Source organism: Lissotriton helveticus, chromosome 1_1, assembly GCF_964261635.1.
Source record: "Lissotriton helveticus chromosome 1_1, aLisHel1.1, whole genome shotgun sequence".
NCBI lineage: Eukaryota > Metazoa > Chordata > Amphibia > Caudata > Salamandridae > Lissotriton > Lissotriton helveticus.
In genome coordinates, this window is record NC_136057.1 from 1,111,446,169 (window position 1) to 1,111,473,117 (window position 26,949).

General features: G+C 44.2%; 1 protein-coding gene across 4 annotated transcripts in view; it reads left to right on the forward strand.

The window, feature by feature from the left end:
• NR1H4 (nuclear receptor subfamily 1 group H member 4) overlaps positions 1-26,949 on the forward strand; it is a 479,217-nt gene that overhangs the window by 399,107 nt on the left and 53,161 nt on the right. For all 4 annotated transcript variants that reach the window (XM_078678713.1, XM_078678729.1, XM_078678721.1 and 1 more), the window contains one exon: positions 3,770-3,869. In XM_078678713.1, coding sequence (XP_078534839.1) covers positions 3,770-3,869 — 100 coding nt within the window. The remainder of the gene's footprint in view (positions 1-3,769; positions 3,870-26,949) is intronic.

Below are 26,949 nucleotides of genomic sequence, written 5' to 3' on the forward strand. Positions count from 1 at the left end.
GATTGTTGTGGAGGATAGGGAGGGCGACCGCGCTACACTTCTGGTCGCGAGGGTGGAGTCAGGGGTTAGCAGGCTAGCCTATTTATTCCCATGCAGTTCGCGACGCGCAGCCAAGGGCAAGCCCGTCTGCGCCCGTCCGCGCCTGGCCCGCGACCAGTGCTAGCCACTCTGCCGGCTGCCCCCCGACTACCCGGATTTGCTGGCCCAGATCTCAGCTTCTAAGACTGAGACACGGCGCTTGCACCTCGGTAATACGGTGTTGCCCTTCTAGGCTGGATAGGCAGCTATTTAGCTGCTCACATTGCTCCTTTGTATTGGAACCCTCCACTAAATTGACCAACCTGCAAGCCAGAAACTCCAGACCGGCTAGTTGCCCTGCAACTTTTAAGGCTGGATTGGTTAATTGCCGCTCCCTCCCCCGTCATGCCAGTGATATTTGGTTATCATTTTCTACCTACGCCTGGGATATCCTGTTTCTAACAGAGACCTGCATAAAAGATTCCTCCAATCCTGACATTCACCTAGCTACTCCTCCTGGCTATCGCTTTGTGGGAATCAATCGGGAAGGCTCGAAGACGGGTGGGGGTATCGCCGCTATTCTGCGGTCTCATTTAACTATGACTACCAGGAAAATTACTAAGTTAGGTCTCATTGAAGCCATGTATTTTACCATCTCGGATACTTCCACAGTCATCCTAGCAGGCGTTTTGGTGTACAACCCCCATGCGCTCTTCCCACCTTGCTCTCTACACTGGTAACCATGATTGCAGACCTGTCACTTAAACATACGGACTTCATGGTGCTGGGAGATTTCAATCTCCACATTGATGATACCACATGCACTCGGGCCAATAATCTGCTAGATACTATGTATGGGCTGAATCTGACTGAGCTGGTCCAGGGTCCTACACGTTTAGCTGGCCACACCCTCGACCTAATTTTTTCTAACCACCGTGGGATAATTACCCACCCCCGCTTCCTCTTACCTGGTCGGATCATTACCTGATTTCACTTGAGTTAACTATACCTCAATCACTTGGCCCCTCAGCAATAGGCAGGGATCTCGGGAGAAAATGGCACACGGTCACCTGTGCCGCCCTGGATCCTATCTTTTCTAAACGGATAGGACTGCCCTCTAGCGATCTGAATGCAGATGTAGCCAAATTCACTACCTCCCTCTCCTCCTCCATTGATCTCATTGCCCCACTGCGACCACTTGCCTCTTCCAGGTCAAGACCGTCTGCGCCCTGGTTCTCCTCCACTCTACGTGAGGAAAGGAGTAGATGCAAAAAATTAGAATGCAAATGGCGACTGACGTATGACTCTGACGCAAAAACCACTTACAAAGCTGCATTAAAGAGTTTCCACAAATTAAAACGGACCACTATGAGGGATTTCTTTGTAGAGAAAATTAAGAGCACTGAAAACTCAGCTAAAACCCTATTTAACATCATCAAGGATTTTTCTAATCCCCCAGCCTTGATGTCACAGATTACCCCCAGTCAGTCCTTATGCGACGGCCTTTCTGACTTCTTCCACGACAAGATTGTCAAGATTTCATCTACATTTAATCAAGATGGGGCTCGGCTTTTGTCTGATTCTAATGTCATGCAGGAAGAGACCTTTGTCTCATTTAAGAACTTAACTATGGAGTCTGCCTTGACTCTGTTTGACCGGTGTAAATCCGGGTCCCCTCTCGATCCTGCCGCAACACAGGTGTTTGGCAAACTTTCTCCCCTGGTGATTAGCCCACTTCTTGCTATCTGGAACACCTCACTACGCATAGACCAATTTCCTTCCTTGTGGAAGCAGGCCATGCTGGTTCCATTTATTTAGAAGACAGATGCTGACCCATCTCTGTTTAGTAATTATCGACCGATATCTCTCCTTCCCAAGCCAGCAAAAATTCTAGAGAAGGCAGTACAGGAAGAGTTGGTGGAACACCTTGAAGCCAAACAACTATTGCATGACTCTCAGTCTGGTTTTAGACCAGGTTTCAGCACTGAGACGGCACTTCTAGAGGTGTCGGAGTCTATTTGAGAGTGTGTGGATGCGGGCGAGGAGGCCATGTTGGTCCTCCTCGACCTGTCCGCAGCTTTCGATACTGTGTCACATGACATACTGCTGGACCATCTGCGCAACATTGGTATTGGGGGTACTCCACTGGCCTGGGTTAGATCCTTCCTTACGGGGCGATCTCAGAAGGTCCTTCTCCGACCTTTTGAGTCAGAAGAAAAACCTCTGCTCTGTGGTGTTCCGCAGGGCTCTGCATTGAGCCCACTGTTCTTCAATGTGTACCTCGCTCCGCTGGCAAAAGTGGTTGAATCCTGGGGTGTCAGAGTGATATCTTATACTGATGATATTCAGATTGTATTTTCTTTTAGAGATCACTCTGACGGCAGTTTGGCTAATTTCTGTCACTGCCTCATTAACATCTCCTCTTGGATGACCTCGAATAATCTCAAACTTAATACTGATAAGACGGAGGTCTTATTTTTCAATCAGAAATCTCCACTTTCAGCCATACTGTGGTGGCCACCGGAGCTCAATCCTCCTCCGGTACCAGTTCAAGCAGCTCGCAATTTGGGGTTTCAATTTGACAACTCCCTATCGTGCAAAACTCATATCAACAAAGTTACGGCAGCTTGCTTCGGTAAGCTGCGTATGATTAGGAAAATGTTTCCTTATCTTCCCCTGGACTCTTGCAGGACCATTATACACGCCCTGATTACCTCACATCTTGATTACTCAAACAGCTTATATGTTGGCGCCCCAGCCTATCTAATCGATCGCCTGCAGATCGTGCAAAATGCGGCTGCCAGACTGATTGGCAATATCCCCTACCGCCACTCGGGCACTGCATACTTGAGGAAGCTACATTGGTTGCCAGTGACCCAACGCATTCAGTTTAAAGCACTGGTCTTTGCATTTAGTGCCCTCAATGGACTGGGCCCAGGCTACCTGAGGAAAAGGCTCAAACTTGTCCATTCGACCAGAGCTCTTAGGTCCAACAATCTTCGCCTCCTTGTTACCCCGCGCTTTCGCCGGTCCAGAATTGGGGGCCGAGCTTTCGCGGTTGGGACCGCTAAACTCTGGAACAGCCTCCCCTTAGACCTTAGGTTTACTTCCTCGGAGTCGCTGTTCCGGAGCAAATTGAAAACCTGGCTGTTCGCCAGCCCTTAGCTGCTACCACCATACTGTTTTAGCCTGCTGTCTGCAGCACCGGGACACCCCCGTTGGGGGTATCCGCGCGCTTTACAAGCTTCAAAATAAATAAATAAATAAATAAAATACACAAAACTTAATACTGCACACAAAATATTAACTACGCATAAAACCGGCAGGTGGGAAAAACAATGGGAGCACCTGCTAAAATGCCCTGCCAACTATATTTGGTGTGTACTATAGAAAATTGATGATGGTCAAATAGCCCTCCAAGTGTCCAAAAGAAAAATCTGGAGGTTTTCATGGGTCAGAATCAGCTTTCCTAAAAGAGGGATTATTTATGTAATTCCTCTCTGCCATGACACATTTCCCCTGTAAAAGAAGACGCATCTCAGACCCAGAGATATTTTGTTTAATAAGGCACTATAAGACTTTGAATCGCTTTAACTATATTTTGTTGTATAATTTCCAAGGGTTTTTACATTTGTTGTGTGTAAACAAACTGCCTGATCCACATTGAAGATTATCATTAATAATAAGTGGTAATGATATTTTTGAGTATTAAATTTACGATTCATGTTTTATTTATTTGCTTGTTTTGTAGCTCCAGGAGGATTCCAATGCTGAGGAAAACTTTTTGCTTCTTACAGAAATGGCTACAAGCCACGTCCAGGTCCTGGTGGAATTCACAAAAAAATTACCAGGTATACTAACTTCATATTTCTATTGAAATATCAAGGATATTCATGTTTGTTTCATGTTGCACTTCATAGACACTTGGTGGGAGAAATGGAGAATCGGAAAATGACAGAGCTAAAGCCAGAAAACGGAGAAACCCCCCCAATTTAAATAGAAACTCCATTGGTCTAGGACAGGGGTACTCATAGTACGGCCCGCATGCCGCTGGCGGCCCGCGGACCTTGCAGATATCGTACCCGAGTTTTTTTTTTTTAAAGAGTGTCTGTAACCAGAGCGCCACTCGGCAACTCTGCTGCTCTGTGGGGGCTGGGAAATTCCCGCCATAGTCCGAGTGGGGCTGCAGGGGCGCTGAGAGGTGATCAAAATATTTAACAACAAGGGGTGGTGATGGACAGAGTTTCTGAATTAAGCAGAATACTCTCACCCAGTCAAGAGATCAGGGCTAGATCCAACACCGTTTTTAGCTCACTGCACCATCCCAGTTCAGAACCTGGCTATATGCAAATTAGTCTGTTCCTGTCCCAGTGCATGATGGGAACAGGGCAAACCAAACTACCAAGCCAATTCTTACACTGGGAAGGAAACAAGCTTCCGGGGACCGGTTTCTGCCATTTCAGGCGTCGTCGGCCCGGCTTGCTTGAATCCTGATGGTGCAATGAGCAAGGGACTCACATCTGAGTATACCCTTCCACGCTTAGGGTGGACAAAATATTTAACAACAAGGGGTGGTGATGGACAGAGTTTCTGAATTAAGCAGAATACTCTCACCCAGTCAAGAGATCAGGGCTAGATCCAACACCGCTTTTTAGCTCACTGCACCATCCCAGTTCAGAACCTGGCTATATGCAAATTAGTCTGTTCCTGTCCCAGTGCATGATGGGAACAGGGCAAACCAAACTACCAAGCCAATTCTTACACTGGGAAGGAAACAAGCTTCCGGGGACCGGTTTCTGCCATTTCAGGCGTCGTCGGCCCGGCTTGCTTGAATCCTGATGGTGCAATGAGCAAGGGACTCACATCTGGGTATACCCTTCCACGCTTAGGGTGGACAAAATATTTAACAACAAGGGGTGGTGATGGACAGAGTTTCTGAATTAAGCAGAATACTCTCACCCAGTCAAGAGATCAGGGCTAGATCCAACACCGTTTTTTAGCTCACTGCACCATCCCAGTTCAGAACCTGGCTATATGCAAATTAGTCTGTTCCTGTCCCAGTGCATGATGGGAACAGGGCAAACCAAACTACCAAGCCAATTCTTACACTGGGAAGGAAACAAGCTTCCGGGGACCGGTTTCTGCCATTTCAGGCGTTGTCGGCCCGGCTTGCTTGAATCCTGATGGTGCAATGAGCAAGGGACTCACATCTGAGTATACCCTTCCACGCTTAGGGTGGACAAAATATTTAACAACAAGGGGTGGTGATGGACAGAGTTTCTGAATTAAGCAGAATACTCTCACCCAGTCAAGAGATCAGGGCTAGATCCAACACCGTTTTTTAGCTCACTGCACCATCCCAGTTCAGAACCTGGCTATATGCAAATTAGTCTGTTCCTGTCCCAGTGCATGATGGGAACAGGGCAAACCAAACTACCAAGCCAATTCTTACACTGGGAAGGAAACAAGCTTCCGGGGACCAGTTTCTGCCATTTCAGGCGTCGTCGGCCCGGCTTGCTTGAATCCTGATGGTGCAATGAGCAAGGGACTCACATCTGAGTATACCCTTCCACGCTTAGGGTGGACAAAATATTTAACAACAAGGGGTGGTGATGGACAGAGTTTCTGAATTAAGCAGAATACTCTCACCCAGTCAAGAGATCAGGGCTAGATCCAACACCGTTTTTTAGCTCACTGCACCATCCCAGTTCAGAACCTGGCTATATGCAAATTAGTCTGTTCCTGTCCCAGTGCATGATGGGAACAGGGCAAACCAAACTACCAAGCCAATTCTTACACTGGGAAGGAAACAAGCTTCCGGGGACCGGTTTCTGCCATTTCAGGCGTCGTCGGCCCGGCTTGCTTGAATCCTGATGGTGCAATGAGCAAGGGACTCACATCTGAGTATACCCTTCCATGTTTAGGGTGGACAAAATAGGTGATCAAGGCCTCATTAACATGCCAATGGTCTATTAAAGATCTGTCAAGAGCTCGGGTGCGGCTGTGTGTGTGTGGGCCTGTGCCTGGAAGCTGTCACAGCCCGAGCACACACAGCGAGGGTGAGGAGACAGAGGGAGGGAGGGGGAGGGAGGGAGGGAGAGAAAGGGAGGCAGACAGAGGGAGGGAGAGCGAGTGGGAGGGAAAGGGAGGGAGAAGGATTTACTCTCTTGTAGGATTCATTGACTCTGAATAATGTGCGTTTTATGTAAAGCGCTCTGTGACCCTACATTAGAATGGGCATCGCAATAATAACGATTCAATGCGAGAGGGTGACTATAAAGATATGAGGGGAAGCACTGAAAGGAAATAGTGAAGGCATCCTTAGAGAAGGCGGGAAGGGGGGCAACAAAGGCTCTCACACTGGGAGGCCACTAACGCTAAAGCCGACCCTGCCCAATGCTATTTCAGCATTTTCAGTAATGTGGTGCCACTGTCCCACCTGGGACAGAGTAAGGCCCGTGACCAATGTTTGACCTCTGTGTCCCAGGGCGAATCTGCGGTGTGATGGATGGCTGTCTATGGGGACAGCTTGCCCTTTGCGTTTGGTGTAATTACAATTCCTCTTCAATTCTTGGGGAGAGCTGTTCGCAGAGATGAAGCTCTGAACCTTACTCCTGAAAAATAAGAGCAGTTGTTGAAACATCTGTTGGAGAGAGAGAGTACTGTTGTTGCCCTTGGGTATTTTTGCATTATACTCAACCACCAGTTTGTTAACTAGTGCTTGTCTAATCTGATGCTTAGGGATGTTTTAGCATTTAAATTCAGCTTACAAGCAAAGTAACCTTTTTGACTAGCGTTTAGCCACGTCTATAACCCACAAAATTGGGGTTTAGGTACGCAAATAGATTTTCTCTCATACACATTGAAGTACCTCAGCCTGCCAGCCGTAACGCAACCCCACTCACCATTGGCTGGAGTTGTGCACCCTCTGTGCATTGGCTAATGTAAACCCACTGCAGTACTCTACAAAAAAGTGAGTGTATTCCTGCAAAAGGTCAGTGGTTCTACTTGGTGCTATCTTTGTGACAGGGCCCACTTTCCGATCCCATCAGGCAGCATTTTCACGAGCACATTTAGGGCCAGATGTAGGTAATTCCGATTTACCGACTCTTAAATACCGACTCATACCGAATCGGTATTTAAGAGTCGGTAAATTGGAAGGAGGCAGATGTAGGTAAAAAATTACCGATTCTGTAAGAGTCGGTATTTACCGATTCTGTAAATACCGAATCTGTATTTCCCATTGATTCCTATGGGCCTTGAAGCCCATAGGAATCAATGGGAAATACAGAATCGGTATTTACAGAATCGGTAAATACCGAATCCTGCAAGGGTGCAGGGGGTGTCACTTTGACACCCTCTAGCACCCCAAGTACAGGCTTGTGTGACATGTGGCACACATACATGCCCTAACGGCATGTCTGTGTGTCACATTGCAAAGGTGTGCATGCACAGATGTGCATGCACACCTGAATTCGGTATTTTACCACCCAATAGGATTGGGTGGTAAAATACCGACTCTTAAGGGCCTGTGGCACTCTTAGGAGTGTCAGCTACATATGGATTTACAGAATCGGTATGTTTACCGATTCGGTAAAATACCGAAGTGGTAAATTTACCGAATCTGTAAATATTCAGATTCTGTAAATATCTACCCACCTACATCTCAAAAGCCAAATACCGGTCGGTAACGGCCGAATTCGGCCTTTACCGACCGGTATTTGGCTACCTACATCTGGCCCTTAATGTTGAATAATAACTCACCAGCCGCATTTCAGAACCTGCACTTTATTTATGATGAGCAGATTTCAGAGGGGGGGGTGGGAGGGGGAGGGGGTGGATTTTAATGCGCATGCTCATTTTGTCCAACATTAGTATAACATTAAAAGGGCGTTGATAATATAGGAGAGACTGGAATCCCTTTATTAAAGCCTGTCTCTGATTTCCATACGGTAGGCGACTTGTGACATCTCTAGTCGCCTGTGAAAAAGAACTGACATAGCTGATCAACTGTAACGCCTTATTACAGCTGAGCTCTGACATCATCACGCCTGCTGCCAGAGCCAGCGGCAAAGGTGAAAGGGAGGACATGGAGCATCATTAAAGCTGCAATTTAAACATGCAAAAACGAAACCTCGCATTTTCTGAATGAACGATGATCTGTAGAACGGAGTTAAATGTCAACATATATATATTTTTTGCATGCATGCATTAGGAAATTATAGAAAAATATATCATCTCTGTTTCTGTCCACGCATATTGCTTCTGCATTCTGCACTACAACATTTTTTAAAAATCTGACATGTATTAAACTGATTCCAATATCTTTTTGCAAAAAAGTCTAACTGCGCTTTGGTGTGTTTAATTTTGTGGTACAGGTCCGACTTTTATTCATCAGGGCAGCAAACATACTATCGATTTCATATGAAAGTGAAACAACCCACGGACTTTAAGCAGTGTGTGGGAAGGGGGATGGAGTCACCATGTATTATAAGAAATAAAGTACCCTGTGATTTGCATTAAAAGGATATTGCAAGGCACCCCAGAGTACCAAGACCATATGAAGGGAGGGAGAGGGAGGGAGGGAAAGGGAGGGAGACAGAGGGAGAGGGAGGGAGGGAGGGAAAGGGAGGGAGAGGGAGGGAGGGAGAGCAAGGGAGGGAAAGCGAGGGAGGGAGGGAAAGGGAGGGAGAGGGAGGGAGAGTGAGAAGGAGGGAGGGAAAGGCAGGGATAGGGAGGGAGAGCAAGGGTGAGAGGGAAAGGGAGGGAGAGCGAGGGAGGGAAAGGCACGGAGACAGAGGGAGGGGGAGAGGGAGACAGAGGGAGAGGGAGAGGGAGGGAGGGAGTGGGAGGTAAAGGGAGGGAGTGGGAGGTAAAGGGAGAGAGAGGGAGGCAGAGAGAAGGAGACCTCAGAGAGAGGGAGACCTCCGAGTGAGGGGGAGGGAAAGAGAGAGAGGGAGACCGCAGAGTGAGGGGGAGGGAAGGAGAGAGAGGGATACCTCAGAGTGAGGGAGACCTCAGAGTGAGGGAGACAGAGGGAGACCTCAGAGTGAGGGAGAGGGAAGGAGACAGAGGGAATAAGGGAATGAGGGAGAGGGAAGGAGAGAGAGGGAGACAGAGTGAGGGGGAGAGAAATAGAGTGAGGGAGAGGGAAACAGAGTGAGGGAGAGGGAAACAGAGTGAGGGAGGGAGACAGAGAGAGAGAGTGAGACAGTCAGAGTGAGTGAGACAGAGGAAGAGAGGGAGAGAGACAGTCAGAGTGAGTGAGACAGATGGAGAGATGGAGAGAGGGAGTGAGAGGAAGTGAGAGGGAGTAAGAGTCAGAGTGAGTGAGACAGAGGAAGACAGAGAGACAGAGAGACAGAGGGAGAGAGAGAGAGAGGGAGGGAGAGAGAGAGAGAGAGAGAGAGAGAGGGAGGGAGAGGGAGAAAGAGAGGGAGGGAGACAGAGAGAGATGTGTGTATGCCGGGTCTAGTGGCTCAGTGGACGAAGGCGTCCGCTGCAGGGACCTGTGATCAACCTCATGGTCGCAGTTTTTTTTGTTGCTCTAGCCCCGCCCCCTTCTCCACTGACCCCGCCCCCACCGGTGCGGCCCTGGGACACAAACCACACTGTAAATTTGGCCCCCGAGAGAAAGTTTGTGAGTACCCATGGTCTAGGAAGATACAGAATTACAAATGGAAGCATGGAATTGTGTTTAGAATTTGTTGAGTAGTACTCTTCAGTCATTATAGCTTTTTAAATAGTCTGTTTCAAGATAAACTCTAATAGCCCCTGTAAGCTGCAATAGACAGCAAGGAAATAGTTCCCAGATTAAGGAACACACTTCGCTGTTTTCCTTCCGAAAACATCTTAAGACATGGCTCTTTAACCAGTAACATCTCTTCGCAACCCTCGTAATCTGCATACACCAGCGCCGAGACACCGTAAGGTATTTGTGCGCTCTAGAAATTTAAAAAATAAATAAATAAATAAATAAAAATAGAAACCTAATGTTGGAAAGTGGGTTATTAGTAGTAGTAAATATGCAGCTATCACTGTCAATAAGGCCACTGACATGGTCTAGGGCTCAGTATAGGTTTCAATAAATTATTCCCATGCTCAACTTAGGTAGCTTGGCTATGAGCAGGAAGGCTTGACATTGTAAAGCATTTACATACACCAGTTCAGTAAATAATTAAAACACAACACACAATAAAAATCCAACATCAATTTATATAAATAGGAAATATTGTTATCTTTAAAATGACACCAAAATGATAGACATCCAATTAAGGGAACCGGAGATATGAATTTTTAAATATTTAGCACATGAATGGTATTTTTGATTTAATTCCTTGTAATAGTTATGCGTTAATCGGGAAAATTAAATGTACAATTTCTCCATCACCTGGGCATATAGAAAGCATCTTTTACAAATGCCCTGCTTATAGTTAGATGCCCCCCCCCCCCACCCTGGGACAACTAGGGGAGACTTTAGGGGTCCTGAATATGCAAACATAGTGTAGACTCCGCAGTGCTCCTAGCACCAAAGTTGATTTTGGGAGGCACTTTACTACAGTGGGGAAAGTGAAATTTCTCTGGCCCCAGGGCATATAGAACATATTTTATAAGGGACCTTCTAATAACGACATGACCCCCACACCCCTGAGGCACCTAGGGGAGACCCTGGGGTACCTAAAATGCCAACATATTGTAGTTGATCACTTTTAAGTGCCCCTACCACCAGAGTGAAGTTTGTTCATGATCTACATTTAAAAGCAGTGCTGCAACACAAGGCTGTCTTTAAAATGACCTCAGGCTCTCAGCAGTGCACACATGCAAGTGCGAACAGAGCTGCTGGCCTCTAAACTGCCATGCTATGTTATATACAAGGAACCTATAGATAGTTTTAACCCCCCTGCCCTATTAACTACTAGGTGCTTACATAGTAGGTCATTCAAATTATAAGACCCTAATATATAGTGTTCCCTCATGTATGTGTATGTTTTCATTGTATTGTCAACATAGCACTGGCCCTTGGGTTGGTTTGACAGAGCCCAGGGACAGACAGAGCCAGATACCACCAGTACCAGTCAGCAACAAAATGGGGGTGCACAGGGCACACAGGATGACTTTGCAACACCTAACAATGCCAAAGATCTCACATACTGTAAAGAAGCTCTTCATTAATGTCAGTCACCAAAATGAAAGTGAGCCCGCGGGAGCAGTAAGGACGATAGCCTACTTGCTACGGCTGCGAGGAAGGGATGAATAACAAAAAGGACTCATGGTGAATTGAAAAATACCGGTCCATTTTAAATTTAAAACAAGAAACCTGTCAACAACGCATTGTCTGTTGAGACAACACCAAGAACTGTCCACAGCGGCCTTTTAATCATTCTGATTGATATACTAAAGCAGCAGCTCCTGCGGAATTCCAAACAAATGATTTTTGCGAATATGTTGCCAATATCCAGATCTGCTGAAACTATTTTTGGTCCTGAGGAAGGTGGAATCATTGAAGAGATCACCGAAATGCTGCGTCGACTTTTTAAATAGTTGAAAATTAGATTGTAACCCAATTTGGGAGGAAGGATGTTATGATCATGTGGGAGAATATGATTGATTTTATTGTATTATTTTAAATTAATTAAACATGTTTTTTAATTCATTTTCTTCTTGGAGTTGTATATAACTGTTTGAATCTTTGTCATACGTAGTTTTTTCACACAATGAATGTTTCATAATAATAGCATGAGCATTGGTTTCTGAGGAAACATTGACCTAATAGAGTAGCACTTGGTCTAGGACACAACAGTCAGTCCTTCTATTTTAAAAATAACATAGAGACTTCTTTGTAATTTTTCCGTTAAATTTAAATTACGGCATTGTTCAATTGCTCCTACTTTGTGCCTAAACCCATATTGGTATTGATGTAATACAGACTCCTCATGCACCGGAACCATAATCTCATTGTAGAAATTCTGCAGAGTATTTCAGCAGTAGTGTCAACGAGTGAGATTGGCCAGTAAACCTGGAAGGGAGTGATCAGTTTTTTTTTAAGATAGTGACTATGATGGATGTACCCCATCTCCACTAAGGTTGCCTGAAAACAAGATACTAGGCAGAACTCTATTATAAAAATGTCAAGAGAGGAAGGTGCTGCATATATTTTGCCAAAATGGTCCTCCGAGATATTGCTAACAATATGACAGGAAATTATTTGCTATTACCCAGCAGTGATGCCTGAGCTAACATTTCCCATTGTTCTACAACAGCCTCCTGCCATCGTTTAGCAGTGATTTGTTTGTATTGCTTATGCTGGAGGGCCACTAATGCAGAGTCTCTGGGTTTAGATTCCAGGGCTGAACGGTGAGCCACATTTGCTGCTGAGCATTCAAAGTTGAACCATCTAGGGGTGTCAGGTATAAGCCTTACAGGTTTCAGGATAGCCTTCCTGATCCCTTGAACAGCGATCGGTGAAGGCCTCCACCACTTGCGAACCTTGAACCTCCACTGTCAGACACAAATGCACCAACTCCAAGTGAACCCCAATTATCACTTTAAAAAATTGAATAGGACCACACAATCTTCAGACCAATATTCAATGATCAGTGGCCAGTTACAAATTACAGGCCCCAATTCCCCGCCTAAACCTTCCCTTAGGACACAGTGATAGTGTGATTTTAATGGGATTGTGGTAGCTATCGCATGATGGAGTGTCAATGGCATGTGAGAGTAAGTCCTCTAAGTTGTGAGTAACAAAAATATAGTCTATAATTGATAGGCTGCCATGCCATGAGTTCTAAAAGTAGGAACCTCACAGCTGGGCAAACAAGCAATGGCCAGTGCATTTACTAACTCAAGTGCAGCAAGAAGTAAAAATTAATTCTGCACTCTGTGGGTCAGTACTAGCAGGGGAACAGGGCACTAAATGAGGATTCCGAAGTTGTTGTACAACTGCTCATTAATGTCTCCAGCCAAACATAGATATGGCATTTGCCCTGAACATGTCAAGTCATCTGCTATTTTGGAGATATATTTAAATAGTGGTGGAAATTTAGTGTTTGCTATACCACTGAAGTAATTATTATAAAAATTCACGATGTGCAGCGTCAAAACAGTTTTGACTACTATAATTAGAAAGCTGCTATCATGGGGCTCTATTGTTTTAACATGCCCCGCTAATACAATGCTCACCCAGATGTCTAGCCCCCCTGCTACATGAGGGAATAGCAGGGACACTAAAACAATGGTACCCGCCCACAAACACGGGCAGTATGTCCCATGTTTCTTGAAACAGGAAAACGTTGTAACCCCTACTAAAATAGAGCCAATCTGGTAAGTTTATCTTGGATCTAAAGCCAGCCCCATTCCAGCTAATTATTTTAAGGGACTCCGTACCTCTGTCCTTGGTATTGCTCCTATCTCTAACAAAAGCCCCAGAATTGACACTGGCTGGATGCCGTGCTGGATCCTCATTGCGGGTAACTGGCAAATGAAGTTCGTCACCCTACTCTAAAACTCTATGACGGGGTAGTGATACTAATGCGTATCATTACTAATTGGACGTTGGGGAGCTCCCATAAAGTCAATCTACCTTCTCCAGATCGCTGAGTGTGGAGAACATATTAGTGCAAGGGATACTACAGGGGATACTCGAAATCCTGGTGTTGGAGCAAAAAAATGGGTTGGTGGTCTGTAAAAGAATCCATTGGGAAGGGTAACCAGCTTTGTTTCATTTAGACTGTGGGATTCCTTTATACTCAATATATTACGGACACATAAAGGCCTTCAAAAGTTTATGACAATACAGTCTCCCATGATGTTTCTCATTGAGTGTCCGAGCCACCCAACCCGCATCACCATCTCTTTGGGCCCCCAGGCATTAAAGTGTGTGTACTTATATAGCCAATGTGCAGCGTTATTCCTGAGCTGGTCCCATGACTCCTGTTGACTAGCTCTTATAGGGAAGACCCCAACAGGATCAACACTTAAGGATAAGTTGAGGGGGGTGGGGAGACTCGGAATACCTTGACAAGGGGCATCAGCAAACTACCAGCAGATTAGGGGGTTGGGTCAGGAGATGACACAACATGACAAACTGGATTACACAAAGCACCTGTGTTAAAATTATCCCTAGTTCACCCCCCCCCCCCATCCTAGGTGTTTAATGAATGTCCATGAATATCCAAAGCGGTCGCAGGTGGATACTTGATTGGATCCTGGTGGGCAGTGTTGGTGGGATTACTCAAGGATAATTCGTCAAGTGTCAGTGGGCCACTGTCTTTATTGCTCGTGCCCACAATGGGAACATGATTAGGAGCTCTACCCAAAAAGCCCTCGAGCTCATCCAAATGCTCAATCAATGGCTTGAGTTTCTCTTCAAGAATATCTCTAGACTTCACTCAAAGTGCTTTAAAATTAGAGGGTCAAGAGGCGGAAAGTTGCATGTCTGGCAGTCAGAAGTTTGTGTCAAAGGGTGAGGTTGGGGTTGGAGTTGAGGTGCCGGCAGGGGCTGGATCTAGGAGAGAAATTGGCTGTTGTTACTGGAGGTGGGGTGGCTGTTTCCACTTTACAGCCTCAGATCTCGCCAACTGTGTTTTGCGCTTGACAGCTAAGGCAGGAGAAGACTGCGGCAATGGGAGACAGCCCAGGTCAGGTACGGGCTGATCGATAACGACCACATCAGAATATTCACCAGTGCAAGGAATATAGGCTGTTGACCAACCTCCTTCTCACGTAAAAGACTGTTAACTGAAGTCTTTGCAGTAGAATCAATATTCACATGCAGAGCCGGCGACACCCTATGATCGAAAGAGAATCTATGCTCCATCAGTACAGTTTCGTTCGTGGTAGTCCCAACAACCCTTTCCAACATGCTGTTGATAGAAACAGAAGGATGTGCAGTAACGGTACCCCCAAGAACCTTACGCTTCCCCATATAAGTTAGCGGTAGATCTTCTCACCTTCCCATAGGCAGTGCTCCACATGTAAGGCAAAGTTAATGGTTCCTTCTGGTGCGAAGATCAAAGAGAGGGGGCCCAGCCAATCCCAGCCTCGCCCGACCACGGATGGGCCTGTCCTTGGCCAGGGTTTTGCCCGGGTGAGTCCCGCGCAGCAGGGCAGTGGTGACACTTTGTTGCGTGTCCTGGTGGACATGGCAGTATGTGCAGCCTGAAACACGTAGTCCCCAGCTACAGGGAATGTTCCAGCTGGTTCTCCACCAGGCAATGGCAAGAGTTCAAAGACCCCATGTGTCAGCGGGGCTGCAGCGATGCTTTGTAGCATGTCCTGGCGAGCATGGCGAGCATGGCCATTCCATCTGTTTTGCTTGTTTATTTGAGAGTTAATGAGAATTTGTGAGTGAGGCTTTCATCGAGTGCCATGCCGGCCTTACATAGGATGTGGCGATGTAGAGCAATTAAACAGCAGCCCTGTTTGAGCTGGGCCTGTACTTCCTTTTGGGGGGTTATTGCCTGTGCAGGTAGTAGACAGTCCTCAAAGCCTAGCATGGAATACATCAATGGATTTCCCTCCTCGTTGGTGAGCTTTAACGGAGTCGCAAAGTGTACATTGCCATTCACAAAGGCCTTTATGAATCGCAATTTACCTTTTGTGCATGGCGACTGACAGTTTTGCAGCCACAAAGTCTGGAACTTTGCAAGAAAGAGCGTGTGAGAGAGAGAGAGAAAGAGAGAGTGTGTGTGTGTGTGTGTGTATATATATATATATATATATATATATATATATATATATATATATATATATATATATATATATATATATACTCGGAGAATGAGCAGTCTTGTAGCTGCTCTTGATGAGATGTTACTTTTCCTGTATATACTTATATAGTTGCATCCAAAATCTTTGGGCAGCCTGGAACACATACTCCCCAGCAGCAGGGAATGTTCCCAGTGGCTTCTCCCCAGGCAAGGTGGCAGGATTATCAAAAGTTCAAAAAGCCCCTCTGTCAGTGGGGCTGCGGCGATACTTTGTAGCATGACAAGGGTGGACGTGGCAGTATTGACAACCTGGGACACTTAGGGCCTTATTTATGAAGGCCTTGCGCCACCGATGCGTCACTTTTAAAATGGGAAAAAGTGACGCACCGGTGGCGCAAGGCCTTCATAAATAAGGCCCTTAGTACCCAGCGGCAGGGAATGTTCCTCTGAGCTACTCCCCATGTGTGGCAGCACCAATACCAAAAGTTCAAAGAGAGATTATTGTTCAGTTTACTTGTCTTCCTTTCCAGACTCTGTTTGCTCTCTTACATTACACTGGAAGAAAGGAGCAATTGCCATACTCAATGCCTCATATATTTCTTGCAGTCTTCCCAGACCTCTGTCAGTCTGTTCTGTACCAGCATGGTACAGAACAGACTTTACAGACAGTAGTTTTTGATTAGAAAAAGAAGCTGGAAAGGAGCCTAGAACATTATTTCATTTACATAAGCAGCAGGAAAGTTTTTGAGGAAAAAATAGCTACTTTATCAGGAATTCAAATCAATGTAGGGACACATGCAATTAATCATATCTCAAAAGTTTCTTTCCTCTCTTATATTTTCTGGAATGTAAAATTTCTGGGCCTGATTCTCAAAGGTAAACTTAGATGTTTAGTCTAAACTTAGACCAAACGTCTAAGTTTATGAATTTGGGAAATCACAAAGGGCATTTACGATGTTGTGATTCTATCTAGGACCCTAATTCGATATTCCCGATGTATGCCCTTATGTGGTTATAATAAATAGTATCCTTATAAAGGCATAAGAATCATATCCATATTTAGTAATAGCCCATGCAGTCCAAATATCGCAAGGCTACTCCCATAAACTCCTAGAGAGCACAACGTGTTCTTTAAACAAACCAAGCCTCCAGCAGCCCGGGAATTCCCCCTGCTTTTGTTTTGATTTGCACAAGAACTCCTGAAGTCCAGAAAGAACTGTAAGTTCTTAGTGACGTCTTATGTCCACCCTTACGTCAAACCCGGCACCTTTCAGGTATAAATATATACCATTGTTGCCTTCAGCAAACACAAGGTGGTTTGGAGCAGAGCGGCTATCTACTTGCCCGACGCCCAGCTGATGCAAGAGCCGAAGGAAGCCGCCCCTCCCTTTTGACGCACTGAGAAAGACGCTGTCTTTTTCTCCAGCCGAGAAAATCCAGCTCCGGTGTTTCCAGTCACCCTTGCGGGTTGCTGGGAGATCAAGTCCTGAGAGAGAGATACAAGACCTCCTACATTCTATTACCAAGGTACGGAGCTGACTAAACCCTTAAGAGATTTCTTGATTCAGATTCTTGGCAATAACCAACTTAACTTAAACTGCAACTTACTTACTCCTTCCCACGTATTAGGCTTAGGTCAGGTATACCGGGGTAGGCGTATCTTAGAAGCACCAGTTGAGTACGTTAGTCAATGTTTTTATGTATGTATATATTTTATCCGTTTTAAAGTATCATATGGCTAAGAAACCATATCAATGCTTTTACAGTATTATTTCATAATACTCCTTTTACTGTACGCACTTTACTTCATGATAAGTATTGCAATTGTGGCAATTCATTTCTCTTGCATGAGAAGAAGACTGCTCAATAAATAACACCTTTTATTGAAAACGCCCGTCTCTATATTTCTCTGCACTCTTGTGAAACTAAGTATGCACGATTGACTGAGTGAAATAGCTGTCTATTGTTTTGACACGACTCTAGAGATACACTCTTTATTCTGAGGGAGCAAAGTTGTCATGTTTATGCGGTTGTCAGAAGCTAATCCCTTCTTGTCTAAATCAGGAGAGTTAACTCTTTCCTGAACATTCAAGGAAGTTTCTAGTGACCTCTGAGCTAACTGGCAAAACTAATTAAGTCTAATACAATCAGTAGAGACCTAGATGACCTCAGTCCTACATCTAAACTGCTGTTTATATTATTCCAATGCGCAGAGCCTATTGTGAATATAGGAACTACACTACATGGCGCCCAACGTTTGGTAAGGCGATAATCTAATGCAAGATACTAGAGTAACTCAGTCGTGCTTTTTCACACAGACCCTTTTTCCCGTAAATACTCCAAAAGACGTCTGGAGTGGGTAAAAGGTTAATATCCGCCGGAATTTAGTAGGAAGAGATTCCTATGTATTAGTTTTTGGTTTAGTCAACGTTGAAGGATACAGTGTTCCAAAATATTGTGCACCTAATCTTTGTTTCCTTGAAACTTTCTCTGCAAAGCAAAAATAACTTTCTGTCAGTAAAATGGTAGAAAGTGACGATGAAACGGAGAGAGCTAGAATAGCAGCTCAGCTCCTAACGGATGACACAAGTCTCCAAAATGATGACCCGAATGCTATACACATTCCGGTAAATGCAAGAAGAACTATAACTCTTAAACTTATAGAAAATGGACTATCACCAAGAGGTGGTACAGTCATATTCGTGGTAGAGGCCCATGAATATCGGCAGACAGAGGTATTCTATTCATGGATACATTTTCCAGCAGCACACGCTGTGACACAAGATTTCCACTATTACAAAATAGAGAAACCTCCGATTGAATACGCTCCTTTCGAGGACGTTGAAATCCCACTAACATACCAAGAGCACCTGCTCTGGTTTAATGGCGCCCTAAAACATCAAAATCACATCACCAGGCTAGGTCCACTAGGTAGACCAGGAGCCACGTGGCCGGTTCTAGCCAGCTACACACCACATCCCGACATTGAAAAGATGTCAGACCGAGAACTATTAGCTCAGCTAAAACTGTTAATTAAAATACACAGACAATTGGTCCAATATGTCATGCGGACGTCAACAGTCCAACCGGCAATAAAAATTCCACAGACCACCCCTCACCAGGGGAACACAAATAAAATCACACCACAGATTCCATTCTGGTTAGCCCAGAAAATTACTCAAATAGAGGCGGTATTTCCTCATACTACACCTCATGAGAAACACAGAATTCTGACTATCTGTCTTCCAATGGGGATCGCACCACATGTGGAGGACTGTGACACTTGGGGCACAGTCTTTGCTTCAATTTACACAAAAACACATGGTGTTCCGTCCATGGTGGTTATACCAGACGTATTAAGACAGATTCAAAATGAACACGGTCCAGAACCTGCTGTAACTCTGGGTATGAAATTACTGAAAGACTTCAAGCAGGTCTCGGCTATATTATTAGCCAACATAAAAGGAGAAGTAGCATCTGTGGCGATGAAGAACCGGGTTTTAGAACCCAGCGGCGCCAGGGGCACGCCCAAAGTCTTCGGGTTCACCTGTCTTAGAATACAGAGACACAGGATTCTTCTGAGTGGCGTCAAAGATCAAATTTATTGGCTGCAGCCAGTAACAGAAGTCCTAGAAATCATCACGGTATGAGTTCTCAGGAGACTGCTCAATTTTACAAAGCAAGTCATCCCTTTTTATGCCAAAAATCACATTCCAGACAAATACCTAACATTTACAAACTGTCCAATCACATGTATCTACACCAGAGGTATCGCATGACGGTAAAACCCACTTTTCAGTTGCCCAGCCCATGATCAATCATCGGTCAAACCCAACATTCTTCTTTAGACAGGCCGAACGAACCCGTAATAAAAAAGGCCACAACCCAATCATAAATAGACCATAAAGAAAGGAGCAGAAACAGGTGAGAGTAGGATAAGGCATATTTGTGTGCAGTAAAATTTTATGATGTCCTGTGCTCTGATCCTTAATCTTGATCAGCTAAAGGGCAGGAACTGGTTTTACAAGGTCAGCTTCAGACACCAGGGTCAGTTTACTCAGGTCAAACAGGAGTCAGCACAAACTCGAGCTAAGGTTTACATGTCCTTAAAAAGACTAGTTAAGCCACAGTCATCGGCCTATGTGAGGGCAACCACAAAATGGCTGCCATACACAAAATGGAACCCAAGGGTTCAGAACGAAATCCCTAAATACGTAGTGAATCCATCGGTCTAACATGACGAAAACACTCTTGCCGCACTAACTAGTTACGGTTCGCTAATATCAAATTCGTAACGAAACCATGACCTTTATGAAACGGGTTCAGAATTCACGGAACCTCAGCGATCCGCCAGAAATTGAAAGAAACAGATATAGCAGAACAACCTTTTGAACTTGACAGAATCATAGAAAAATCCTATGAAGAACTAGGTAGAGATAGTTTGGGTGGGAAACCAGTAAAACCCCAACTACTTGAAAATCCTGAAAAAACATTTATTAAAAATAATCTAAACACTCCAAAAAAGAGTTGGGATGGAAATAAACAATCCACTCCCAAAGAAAAACGATTCCAGTCCAGAGGAAGGTCTCCTCAACGGAGAAATAGATCTCCAGAACAAGGAGGCAAGTCTCCCCAGAGGGAGCACTCTGAGAAAAGATACAACCTTAGAGATAGAGATAAATTAAGAAAACTTGACAGATATCAAGATATTGATACACCTCCCTCTCGATCTTTTCAGACTTCCTCACAGAAATCGGAAAGAAGAGGACGGTCAGAATACAAGGAAGAGCACGTCAAGTCCAAAGACAAGGAACCTGCTCATCAAAGTAAAAAATTACAATTTCTAAAGAAGAGGGTAGCTCGTATTAAAATAAAACATGCGGAGGATTCTGAGGACACAACTGAAAAACGGAGAGTGGGCCCAGGCAATGCGCAGCAGAAGTAACCATAGCTCGCAAGATCCTGATGAATCTTCTGGAGACAGTGGACACGAATGAATACATTCAAGTAGAAACTGCAGACACCAGAGTTAGCAAACCCCATAAATTATATGAAATAACATCACGTATAGAGGGGGCAAGACTAGGAAAGTAAGGGGTCTCTTTTGGGATAACCTTTCAAAAGGCTATGACTTCCTATTAGCTGAAAAAGACTGGCCACCAGAGTTTGTCAGGGAGTGCCCTCATGGCAAAGAAATGATTATGCCTGCCTTCTCAAATCATATTCCAATTCATAAAAAATACACATTTTCTAGAAAATGGGCAGTGGCCCAAGCTCCTGCATTATATAAAAATCATGTAGGATGGGATGAGGATTCTCCTCACCATAAAATACAGTTAAAAAATCAACCAACTACACAAAGGCAGTATCCTGTTAAGCAAGAAGCTAAAAAGCAAGTCAGGGAGATCTTAGATCAACTTGAATATCAGGGGGTGATTGAAACATGCACCTCACAAATGAACAATCCTTTGTTTCCTGTCTCCAAGCCAGATGATTCATATCGTCTAGTTTTGGACTACATACACTTAAATTCCTGTTGCAAAACATTATGTGGTTATAATAAATAGTATCCTTATAAAGGCATAAGAATCATATCCATATTTAGTAATAGCCCATGCAGTCCAAATACGACAAGGCTACTCCCATAGACTCATAGAGAGCACAACGTGTTCTTTAAACAAACCAAGCCTCCAGCAGCCCGGGAATTCCCCCTGCTTTTGTTTTGATTTGCACAAGAACTCCTGGAGTCCAGAAAGAACTGTAAGTTCTTAGTGACGTCTTATGTCCACCCTTACGTCAAACCCGGCACCTTTCAGGTATAAATATACCAACGTTGCCTTAACGAAACACACGGTGGTTTGGAGCAGAGCGGCTATCTACTTGCCCGACGCCCAGCTGATGCGAGAGCCGAAGGAAGCCGCCCCTCCCTTTTGACGCACTGAGAAAGACGCTGTCTTTTTCTCCAGCCGAGAAAATCCAGCTCTGGTGTTTCCAGTCACCCTTGCGGGTTGCTGGGAGATCGAGTCCTGAGAGAGAGATACAAGACCTCCTACATTCTATTACCAAGGTACGGAGCTGACTAAACCCTTAAGAGATTTCTTGATTCAGATTCTTGGCAAAAACCAACTTAACTTAAACTGCAACTTACTTACTCCTTCCCACGTATTAGGCTTAGGTCAGGTACACCAGGGTATGCGTATCTTAGCAGCACCAGTTGAGTACGTTAGTCAATGTTTTTATGTATATATATATATTTTATCCGTTTTAAAGTATCATATGGCTAAGAAACCATATCAATGCTTTTACAGTATTATTTCATAATACTCCTTTTACTGTACGCACTTTACTTCATGATAAGTATTGCAATTGTGGCAATTCATTTCTCTTGCATGAGAAAGAAGACTGCTCAATAAATAACACCTTTTATTGAAAACACCCGTCTCTATATTTCTCTGCACTCTTGTGAAACTAAGTATGCACGATTGACTGAGTGAAATAGCTGTCTATTGTTCTCACACGACTCTAAGGATACACTCTTTATTCTGAGGGAGCAAAGTTGTCATGTTTATGCTGTTGTCAGAAGCTAATCCCTTCTTGTCTAAATCAGGAGAGTTACCTCTTTCCTGAACATTCGAGAAAGTTTCTAGTGACCTCTGAGCTAGCTGGCAAAACTAATTAAGTCTAATATAATCAGTAGAGACCTAGATGACCTCAGTCCTACGTCTAAACTGCTGTTTATATTATTCCAATGCACAGAGCCTATTGGGAATATAGGAACTACACTACAACGAGTACTATCTTTATGTCCACACTCGGCCGGAGAACCGTCTAAGCTTACATTTGTGAATCAGGCCCCATGTATGCCAGATATATTTGTCAGATTGCGCCTCCATGCTTCGACTTTTCGATAAATTCTGATTCTATATCTGCAACTGCATCTACTTTCTGTCCATAAAGAGATAGCAGGAACCGGCTTTTCGTTAGGCTACTCCTTTAAGAAGGGAAGTTACTTCTATGTTGCCTTTATGAAGTAGGACTTACCAGTTATTAAGACAGAGATTTTGGATGCAACTATATAAGTATATACAGGAAAAGTAACATCTCATCAAGAGCAGCTACAAGACTGCTCATTCTCCGAGTATATATATATATATATATATATATATATACATATATATATATATATATATGTATATATATATATATATATATATATATACACACACACACACACACACTCTCTCTCTTTCTCTCTCTCTCTCTTGCTCTCTTTCTTGCAAAGTTCCAGACTTTGTGGCTGCCAAACTGTCAGTCGCCATGCACAAAAGGTAAATTGCGATTCATAAAGGCCTTTGTGAATGGCAACGTACACTTTGCGACTCCGTTAAAGCTCACCAACGAGGAGGGAAATCCATTGATGTATTCCATGCTAGGCTTTGAGGACTGTCTAGTACCTGCAGAGACAATAACCCCCCAAAAGGAAGTACAGGCCCAGCTCAAACAGGGCTGCTGTTTGATTGCCCTACATCGCCACATCCTATGTAAGGCTGGCATGGCACTCGATGAAAGCCTCACTCACAAATTCTCATTAACTCTCTAATAAACAAGCAAAACAGATTAAATGGCATTCAGCAAACTCTCAAACACACAAGACCCAGAGCATAAGCAAACTAAAGTGGAGTCAGCGCCTAGAGCAACATCCTCAAGTGCTCCAAGGGATGTCTCTGGCGCACTCCCTACCAGAATGCCCAACAAGAAACAATGCGTGTTCCAGCTGGCAAAGACCAAACCACTTTGCGAAGGTTTGCCAGGGTGGGCTCTGAAACAGACCTTTGAGAAGCAAAGGAAACATGAGGTGCCTAGGTGTATGAACCTTGGACAGGGCAAGGACATCTCCTCTGTGTAGGGAATGGCCTCCTTAGTAGAAGGAAGCACCCACCAAGACAAAGACGACAACAATGTGTTCCTCATCTCCTGCATGACAGAGACCAAGGACAAGCCCACCCACACTCGCCCAACTTGCCAGGTCACTATTGGAGACACTCCTGTGGTGTCCTTTATCAACACCTGAGTATCCGTGATTGTTATGAGCAAGGCAAAAGTTCAGTTCCTGAACCATCAGCCACGACTGGCTCATACAAACACCTTTGCCTATGGTGGCTCCCTTCGCTTTACCTGGAAGGGGTTTGCCAAAGCATCATCAAACATGACATTGTTTCATTCAGCATCAAATTCTATGTTGCATCTCAGGGCATTGAAACTCTCCTCATCTGCGCCACAGCAGGAGACCTCAAGCTAATCCATTTAGCGCAGGTCTTGAATGACGAAAATATCAGCCATGCCCTCCAGGACTTTCCACACATCGTCTAAGACTGTGGGTGCCCCCGGTGTCTCTCCAGGTATCCACCTGCATTATACCAATTGCCCTATGGGACAGATAGATCCTGCTCCACAATCGCCCAGATTTGGAGGAAGAACTCCAAAAAGTAGAGGCAGGCATAATAGAGAAAGTCTCTGGCCCCACTCCGTGGTAGTCATGTGGAAGCCCAAGCAGCCCTGCAGCATCAGGCCTGAATCAACACGAGGCTACCAAACAAAGCGATCAAGAGAGAATAACACATCACACTGACGACCAACAGCCTCATTGCTGACATGAATAGGGCGCAGTAGTTCTCCAAACATGACCTTAACTCTGGTTACCACTAATTGGAGCTGCTCAAAAACTGCTGATATATCACCACTTTCTCAAACCATGAGGGCAATCAGGCGTGTCCCATCAGCTGGTCTGATAGGTCATTGTGTGGGCTATTTTTCTGGCTGATTGTGGACCTGTAGTATGCTCTGCTGGCCTGGCTTTTACTGTTTATTTCCTTGATATTGAAACAAACACTGCTTGCAGCAAGCACATAACCTTGCAGGCTTCCATACCTTGTACAACACTTATACAGCATGTCTTTACACATACAAAACTGTCCCAATTTGTGAACATTAGCCACTTTTTGTGTTAGCTTTCTAATCCACTAGTGTGGCACACTTTTATTGTGATGCCTGGGCTGTTTCCTTTCCCAGTCCAACTCTGTTACTTCTCCTTTAGCCCAACAGACCATGCTGTAAGAGGCTCTGGATATTCAAAACTTTCTGATTAGAGTATGTGAAACCTTCATCCAGATGAAGAGCTGACTAACTTTCCTGGGAGGGATATAGCATGTAATATACTGGTCAGAAATGTGAAAACCCTGCATCTGATGACATTACTTACATCTTATATGGCAAATGTGCAAGATTTCACTGCATTGTAATGTTATGTATTTGTGACTGGGGAATTAATGCATTTGAGATTTTAGATCACAAAACAAGAAGCAAGAGGAAATAGTCTTGTTAGATTCCAGAAATGTATTAATTTAACAAGAGTCTACTATGAACAACAGATAGAATGAAGAGGTTTCGACCATGTACAACTGAAATAGATACTTTAAGGAATCAATAATTTTTGCTGAGGTGTTCCACATAATTATATTCTAAGGGAACACACATCTTCTATCAAAATAATATTTTGTAAATATTGATTTTGCTATTGAGATTAGATCAGCCTGAGAAATGTAAATGAGGTTTTGCGACTAAAAGACATGGAGCATTATTTAGACAATAACATATGAAGTTGTTGCAATTTATAATAAATACCCTGAGGGTGGATGTAACAAGAAAGGGATTCTCAACTTTGATATTATTACCCAGCAAAATCTAGACTTCTTACATCGGTAGAGAACATAGTTTTTAAAGCTCTACCTCTCAACACCTTGCTGGTGCTTCAGAACACCAGGATGATTTCTATGGAGCTCTGTTAAGGTAGCAACTTAAAAAACATGGACATCAGAAGTAATGCCTCTTCTGCTTCTGCTATGGTCTGTCTCATTTCCAGTGGTCTTCAGACAAAGGCCCTAATTTAGGGTTTGTCTGACCGGTATAGACTAGCCTGTCCACCAATCTCTTGGGTCACCCGCCCTATTTAGATGTGGACAGACTGTCAGCTTTCCACAACAAGGACCCCATTGACTTCTTTGTTGGAAAGCGTAATCCAATGGTCTGACTGAGGGCTGGCTATCAGAGTAAGGGACCCACACCTCCTACCCTATTTAGGGCTGATGATTTGATGTCCATTTTTTCTGCTCATCACCCCCATGGAAAACCTAGTAGTGATGAACCGAAAAATACAAATAACGACCACCACCACAGTAAAAATTCCCTTGGCATGGGGGCATTAGGTTTTTGTGTTTCTTGAGTAACCTCCCACTTTGGGATGTTGTTTTTGAAAAACAAAAACTTTAATGATTGGCCACAAGAACTGACTGTCGCTGTCTGCCAAACTTTTGGTTCCTTCGGAGGACCTGCTGTGAAGATATAATTCCTTCTGCCACCCTGACAAAGTACATACCACCATACTTTATATCAGGCCCTAAGACAAGGACACAACATTAACGGTGTCAATGTGTAGCCCCTCCAAGTGGCAAATATCCATTTAGAATGACTCCAGATAATAACTTTGATGACCTTTGGTGAACTTAATTTCAGGTAGGAGGTGAAGATCCATCAAAGAAACCTACTAATGCAAGAACATCACTGTTATCTCTTGACTTCACCCAGTAATAGGACAAAATTTAAGCAGCCGTACTAGCTATTAATAATGGAATTCTTGATCTCTGTGGAGGTTTTGCAGGGCCAGACCATAAACCATTTGAAAGTCAATACCCTGAATGGAAAAATGACAGCTAGAGAAAGAGGATCTAAAACCCTCTGCTTATGTAGACCTTTGAAAAGAGGCCTATGGGTACCAGATGTTCTTATCTTAGCTGCTACTTAACTGGGTAGTTTGAATGCCATGGTCAGATTGATTTGATAGTAGAGAGCCAATCCATTAGCTGTTAATATATAAAAACAATAGAACAGGGATTACAGTCCTCGTGGCTTGTCTACAATTCCTTCCTTTTGTCCCTGAAGAAGCAGAAGATGAACCTGATGGAGAAAATTAGCACCTTCTCAGAGACTGATTTAGAACTGGGGAAAGCTTAATACGATGAACATCAAATACTCCTCACTTAACCCCCTCTACCACCCTCGGTATAGATTCAGGAAACTCACTGCTTTTTGCCTAAATGGTTAACTTCAGCACATTCTGATGATCAAGAGCAATGGAAAAATCTAAAATCCAAGAGTCCCTTTGCCA